Source organism: Arachis duranensis, chromosome 10, assembly GCF_000817695.3.
Source record: "Arachis duranensis cultivar V14167 chromosome 10, aradu.V14167.gnm2.J7QH, whole genome shotgun sequence".
NCBI lineage: Eukaryota > Viridiplantae > Streptophyta > Magnoliopsida > Fabales > Fabaceae > Arachis > Arachis duranensis.
Genome location: NC_029781.3, coordinates 56514518 through 56522270, shown reverse-complemented (window position 1 = coordinate 56522270; position 7753 = coordinate 56514518). Strand labels below are relative to the sequence as shown.

General features: G+C 40.0%; 2 protein-coding genes across 2 annotated transcripts; both read right to left on the bottom strand.

Moving 5' to 3' along the window:
- Positions 1-1861: 1861 nt before the first annotated feature.
- LOC110276878 (uncharacterized) lies at positions 1862-2398 on the bottom strand. The gene is made up of 2 exons (XM_021133974.1): positions 2264-2398; positions 1862-2101 (listed from the first exon to the last, which is right to left on the bottom strand). The coding sequence occupies exons 1-2, from the start codon at positions 2396-2398 to the stop codon at positions 1862-1864; spliced, it is 375 nt and encodes a 124-aa protein (XP_020989633.1).
- Positions 2399-2827: 429 nt separating this feature from the next.
- On the bottom strand, positions 2828-7213 carry LOC107470017 (uncharacterized). Its single transcript, XM_016089404.2, has 7 exons — positions 7031-7213; positions 6584-6973; positions 6286-6433; positions 6131-6171; positions 5547-5887; positions 5111-5342; positions 2828-3019 (listed from the first exon to the last, which is right to left on the bottom strand). Exons 1-7 carry the CDS (start codon positions 7211-7213, stop codon positions 2828-2830), a joined length of 1527 nt encoding a protein of 508 aa, XP_015944890.2.
- Positions 7214-7753: the final 540 nt, after the last annotated feature.

Below are 7753 nucleotides of genomic sequence, written 5' to 3'. Positions count from 1 at the left end.
GCACGCCCAAAAATGTTTTAAGAAGGTGTGCATGTGCATAGAGTTGTGCGTACACACAGATAGTAAAACTCCCAATGTTGAGTACGCGCACAGGTCTGCTAGCGCCATCAACAGATTGGCATTCCCAACGTGTGCGTGCACACAAGTCTGTGTGTATGCACAGGTTGCAATCCTTCGTTGGTGAAGTGTGTGCACATGGCATGCTAGCACTCCCATCAGCAGCCCTATCCCCGCGTGTGCGTACGCACAAGGTTGTGCATGCGCACAGGATCAAAATTCCGCTGCGTGTGCATTCGCACACAAACCAGAAATCACAAATTCTGCAGAATTTGCAAAATTCAAATTTTTGGCCCAAACTTCCAACGATCATATCTCCTTTCACAAAATTTAGAATTCTGCCAAAGTTTAAAGCTTATAAAATTATCTTTCATCTGATATAAAAATCATCAAATTCTGAAAATAATAGCTCGAGATATGATCCGTTGAAGTTCATCAAAATCTCATTGTTACCAAAACTCATAAATTCCCAATTTTTAAAACATGCACTTCCAAATTCATTCAAAAACCAACCAAACTCAGTCATTCAATATCAAATACTTCTAGCCATTCATTTAGTCATCAACCCACTAATTCTTCCTCATTTAACCAAATTTCAATTCAATAATTCCATACATAATCTACATTCCATACCTCAATTTCCAATCAACATTCAAGTTTATCAACCACCATATATCTACACATGTCAATATCACACTCCAAACCATGCTCACCGACAAGAGCCTCAACATTATCATCCATTAAACATATCAATCCACATCACATACAACTTTACATGTTTTACCAACGATAATCCCACTCACAATCATTCAACCACTATATTAACATATATTCATCTCAATCCAATTTATTCAACAATCACATCATTATTTCAAGATCCTATCTTAGGGTCACTAGTCTACGTTTTTACAACTACATTACACTTTAGATACAGAAAACTGAAACCATACCTTGGCCGATTCCCGTTCCACCCATAACACTTCAAATTTTCACTTTTTCCTCAACTTCCAATGTCCCATGGCTCCCAAAATCAGATTTTCAACCACAAAAACTCCTTTCCAAGCTTTCTAAGATATCAATCAAGTCCCAAAACACATATATACAATGCCTAAGAACCAATATCACACCCAAATAGAATGACTCAATATCCAAATGTTTTAATTTAGAATTTTCACTAGAGTTTGAGATCTCGTACCTTACCCAAAGTTTAAGGAAGCAAGAACAAGCCTTCCTTCAAGTTACTTAGATCCTATAACACAAGGAGCTCACAAATTTAACATTCTTGTCCAGAATTTTTGAAACTAAGGGCTGGGAATTCAAAGAATAAAATGTTGCTTAACTCAAGAATAATTGTGTGGATTTTATAGAGCTCAACGCTATGGTCGTGTGACCACAAACAGTGCATCGATCGGAGCTCCGGATCAAAAGTTATGATCAATGGAAGATTGATGTGAATAGGAGCAAGGGTTTCATGTTTCGCCCCTTCCCCTTGTGTGTTTAGCGTGTGTGTTTGTTTTGAAGAGAGAGAGAGATGAGCTCTCTTTAATGAATGGGGGCTTAGCTGGGCACTTGGGCCCAATGTGGGTTCGGTTTGCCCGTTTTGGCCCATTCAGCCCAATCTTGGGCCGTTTTCTTTAAAATTGGTATCAAAATTCTTATTTTAAATTTCTCTATCACACTAAACCATAAAAACCACATTTCTCATTTTATGGAATATATTTTAATTTATGGGTTAATTAGTCATTAATTAACCAGGTTTTACATTCTACCTACCTAATTCGGAATTTTGCCCACAAATTCGATTTCAGTTACGTGAGAATAAGTGTGGGTAGTCTGCTTGCATCTCTGACTCAAGTTCCCAAGTGTGCTCCTCAACACCAGCTCGACTCCATGCCACTTTCACTAATGAAACCTCTTTTCCGCGCAACTTCTTAACACTCGTGTCATCAATCCTGACCGGAGTCACCGGCAGAGTCAAATCTTCCTTTAACTGTACCGATTCCGGTTGTAACACATGGCTAGCATCAGGAGTATACTTACGAAGCTACGACACATGAAATACGTCATGCAGGTTTGAAAGGTAAGGTGGTAGAGCTATCCAATACGCCACCGGTCCAACCCTCCCAAGAATCTGGAACGGACCGATGTATCAGGGATTCAGTTTCTTTGTCTTAATCACTCTTCCTACTCCTGTTGTCAGAGTAACCTTAAGGAAAGCATGGTCTCCTTCCTCAAACTCTAGGGGCTTCCGCCTCTGATCGGTGTAACTCTTCTGATAGCTCTGAGCAGTAAGCATCCTATCTCTAATTTTCTTAATTTGTTCAGTGGTTTCAGCTATCATTTCAGGCCCCAACAGACTTTTCTCCCCAGCTTCATACCATCATAGCAGAAATTGGCATTTTCTCCCATATAGAACCTCATACGGAGCCATTCTGATGCTCGCATGGTAGCTATTATTGTACGCAAACTCCACTAGCGACATATACCGATCCCAGCTCGGTGGCTGATCCAAAACACAAGCCCTCAACATATCTTCTAGGGTTTGGATCGTCCTCTTAGATTGACCATCTATTTGAGGATGGTAAGCTGTACTTAAGCTCAAACGGGTTCTAAAAGCTCTCTAAAATGCACCTCAAAATCTCAAAGTGAAACAGGGGTCTCTGTCAGAAATTATGGTAGTAAGCACACCATGAAGTCTTACAATCTCAAGAATATAGTTCATCCGAATGGGTAGAAAGTGAGCCGACTTCATCAGCCGGTCCACAATTACCTAGACAGCATCAAAACTGGTTCTAGCCCTCGGCAATCCCGACACAAAATCCATCACAATGCTCTCCCACTTCCATTGCGGAACCTCCAAAGGTTGCAATGTCCCAGAGGGTCTCTGATGTTCAATCTTCACCTTTTGACAAGTTAAGCACTTTGAGACATATTCCGCTACATCATTCTTCATACTAGGCCACTAGAACATAGCCTTTAGATCATTGTACATCTTAGTGCTCCCAGGTTGAATAGAAAATCCGATTTTGTGTGCTTCCTTCAAGATATCTTATTGTAAAGTCCCAACATCCAGCACAATGATCCTACCCTTGAATCTCCATAGTCCATCTTGATCCCATGACACTCTCCACTGCTTCCCTTGCTCAATAGCTGGCAACACATTCAGTAACATGTCCTCCTTTTGATTAAAATCCACCCAAGCATTTTATCAAACACTTGGAAGGCACAAAATAAAAACATAGAGAATTAATAAGAGATAATAAAATCTAAACAACCAATTGCAAATATAAATGACTAACAATTAAAGAGAGTAACAATAAACATAGAAAACATAAATTTCATTAAAAGAAACCAAAAGTAGCAAGAGATCATAAACGTAAAAATGGTGAAAAAGGAAAATTAACAAGAGAAGAAGATGAACTAAAGTGCTTAAACAAGTAAAAGTAAGAGAAAACTAATTCAAAGGAAAATTGAACCTGAATTTGAGAAGAACTAAAACTAAAACTAAAAAAAAACCCTAAAACCTAGTGAGAGGAGAGAGCCTCTCTCCCTAGAAAACTACATCTAAACCTAATGTTTATGAATAATGAAAGTGAATGATTGATTCTCGCACTCTATGGCCTCTAATCTGTGTTTTTGGGCTTGGAACTGGGCCAAAACCAGCCCAGAAATCGCCCCCAGTATTTTTTGATATCTGCAACATGTCATGCTCTGTCACGCGTACGCGTCGCTTGCTTGCTGCACTGGTCACGGCAACGCGTACGTGTTGCTGCCAGCTTTTCAAATCTTCAACTTCTTGTGTTCCTTCCACTTTTGCATGCTTCTTTTCCATCCTTTAAGCCATTCCTTCCCTGGAAAACCTGAAATCACTTAACAGACACATCACGGCATCGAATGGTAACGAGAGAGGATTCAAATTAGCAAATTTAAGACCAAAGAAGCATGTTTTCAATCATACCATAAAATCAGGAAGGAAAATGTAAAACATGAGAATTATATGAATAAGTGTGAGAATAATGGATAAAATCCATTCAATTTAATACAAAATAAACCATAAAATAGCGGTTTGTCAATCTCCCCACACTTAAATATTAGCATGTCCTCATGATAAACTCAAGAGAAACTATAAAAGAGTGAAGAGGAATGGTAGAATGTATGAAAGACAACCTATCTATATGAATGCAACTAAATGTGAAATGCTTCTAACAATTGAAGGAAATTCAAGTGAGTAAATCAACTTGAGTTCACAAGTCCTAATCAAAGACTAGAGTTAGTGAAGCTCAAGTTAACTAGCAACTTTCAATCACCAACCAACAAGAGACTTTGACAATTTAAGAGTCTCTAAATTACTCAATCCAAGCTAAGAATACAAAAAGATAAATTAAAATCCACCCAAGCAATTTATCAAACACTTGGAATGTGTAAAATAAAAACATAGAGAATTAATAAGAGATAATAAAATCTAAACAACTAATTGCAAACATAAATAACTATCAATTAAAGACAGTAACAATAAACATCGAGAACATAAATTTCATTAAAAGAAACCAAAAGTAACAACATATCATAAACGTAAAAATGGTGAAAAAGGGAAATTAATAAGAGAAGAAGATGAACTAAAGTGCTTAAACAAGTAAAAGTAAGAGAAAACTAATTCAAAGGAAAATTGAACCTGAATTTAAGAAGAACTAAAACTAAAACTAAAAGAAACCCTAAAACTTAAAGAGATGAGAGAGCCTTTCTCTCTAGAAAACTACATCTAAACCTAATGTGTATGAATAATGAAAGTGAATGATTGATTCCCCACTCTGCAGCCTCTAATATGTGTTTTCAGGCTAGGAACTGGGCCAAAACCAGCCCAGAAATTGCCCCCAACGTCATTGCGGGTTAATTTGGTCAATGGTAACGCTATTTGCGAAAAATCTTTAATGAACCTCTGATAATAGCCAGCTAAGCCAAGAAAACTTCTTATCTCAGTAACTGAGGTCGGTCACCCCCATTCCATCACTGCTTCCATCTTAGAAGGATCTACTGGTATCCCTTGATTACTCACCACATGGCCAAGAAACTTCACCTTATCTTTCCAGAATTCACATTTAGATAACTTGGTGTACAATTTCCTCTCCTTCAGAATTTGTAACACAGTTCGCAAGTGCTCGGCATGCTCTTCTTCGGTTTTAGAATAAATTAGTATGTCATCAATGAAGACAACAACAAACTTATCCAAGAATGGGCGGAAGATTCTGTTCATATAGTCCATAAACATTGCAGGAGAGTTTGTCAACCTAAAAGACATCACTATGTACTCGTAATGACCATAATGAGTCCTGAAAGCGGTCTTAGGGATGTCCTCATCTCTCACCCTTATCTGGTGATAACCGGATCGCAAATCAATCTTGGGAAAAACCCCGGCTCCTTATAATTGATCCATGAGATCATCAATCCTTGGCAGTGGGTACTTACTCTTTATAGTGACCTTATTCAGTTACCTGTAATCCACACAAAGCCGCATACTCCCGTCTTTTATCTTCACCAATAACACTGGCACTCCCCACGAAGAAACACTAGGGCGGATAAAGCACTTGCTCATTAAGTCTTCCAATTGGGTCTTGAGCTCAGCCATTTCCAAAGGCAACATTCTGTAAGGGGCAATCAAAATTGGCCCTATTCCCAACACCAACTCAATTGAAAATTCAACCTTTCGGCTAGGAGGGAATTCCTCAATATCATCAAGAAATACTTTAAGAAACTCACAAACAACTGGGATTTGCTTTAAATTTTGTTCCTCACCTGATACACTCGCAGCTAACAGCATAACACCTTGAAATTCCTACCTTGAACAATTTAAAACCACATAGTTCAAGTAACAACCATTCACCACAACTGGTCTTTCTGATCCTTCTAGCATGAAATGCAACGATTTCTCAAAACAGTTCAACAAGACATGATTCTTAGACAACTAGTCCAACCTCAAAATGAGATCAAGACCGGTCATTGGCAAACAAATCAAATCATGTACAAAATTACGCTGCTTGACCCTAAACGAAACTTGCAGACATCCTAGTCTAGTTACCATGGCTTCATGGGTGGTATTATACACCTTCAGGTCATAACCTAAAACCACAATCTTTAACCCTAACTCACTATCCTTTTAAAATGCAATGAATGAATGTGATGCTCCAAAATCAAACAAGGCATTTAAAACTTGACCAGCCATTTCACATTTACCTCGGATAAGTGTCTCAGACCCCTCGGCATCCACAGCTGAAGTAGTAAACATCCGACCAGGCTGTTGTGCTCTCCCAGCACCCTGTCTCTGCTTCTCTGGGCAGTTGAAGGCTTTATACCCCGGCTTACCACATGAGTAACACGATCCCTATCCAGCCTTACACGGAACACCAGGATGGTAACTCCCACATCTAGCACAAGCCTGCTCATTCAGAGGCTGCTTCCCAAATTTCCTCCCTAAAATATTGTTATTGTTGGGCCTTCTAAAGTTATTCTAACCCTGAGTCCTCTGTGGTACGAAGCCTCCCCGCTTGAAGGGTGGACCTCTAGGAGCAAAACTCTTCCCTCGGTTCAGTGGGAATGGTCCCCTATGGCTTTCTCTCTCTGTAGCTGCCTTCTTCACATACTCTTCGGCAACTCTGCTCTTGTTTACCAACTCGGAAAAAGTCCTGATCTCCATAGGCCCTACTGAACTGTAGATGTCACTTCGGAGCCCTCCTTCATACTTGATGCATTTCCACTCCTCGAAGTCCCCCGGAGCTCCTTGACTCATGCGGGAGAATCTGAACAGCTCCTCAAACTTATCTGTATACTCAAATACCGACATCGCACCCTGCTTCAGCTGCAGTAACTCCAGTTCCTTGGCCGTTCGGGCGAAATTCGGAAAGCACTTCTTGTCAAATTCTATCTGGAAGGCATCCCAGGTGATAGGATCATCGCCCTGCTGTATGAGACATCAGGTTACCTGCCACCAATACGACGCTTCCCCGGTGAGCAGATAAGTAGCAAACTCGATGCAGTGCTCTTCAGGCACCAACTGCGCTTGCAATGCTCGCTCAATAGCTTGAAACCAAGCGTCGGCTTCAGTCAGATTGGTGGTTCCCTTGAACTTTGGTGGATTAACCTTTAAGAAGGTCGCCAACGTCATCGGGCCTTAAGTCCCGTTTCCACCATTTTCCCCATTATGATTATTATTCATCTGCTGCCCGAGTGCCTCAACAGTGGCCTGCATAGCAGCTGCCATGATCTGCAATGCAGCCATGAAATTCACTGGGTCATTCGGATTGGTTTTCGGCCCATGAGTACCATTATGTCTTCTCCCACGGCCTCGACCGCGTCCACGAGGCACCATCTGGTTCATATACACACCAAACAATCGATATCAAGTTGATCAGTCTCAATATCGAAAGTCTAGTGCTTCAAAGTCCCAAATACATGCTCATGAATGTTTATGCCAGTTATATCAATCCGATATCTTAATAGCACATAAACACCAACACAGAGAATGCATAGAAGCATAGTCAGTCTGTCCCTCAACCTCTACAGGAACAAAGTGCATAAGTCATAAAACAAAGGTGGTGAGGTATTACAAACTCTTAAAACAAAGTTTAGCATGTATAGTGATGTGAAAAATGTTTGTAACTAGGATCCTTTAAAGAAAGAGGGTAAATCAAAACCGTTAAAGCGA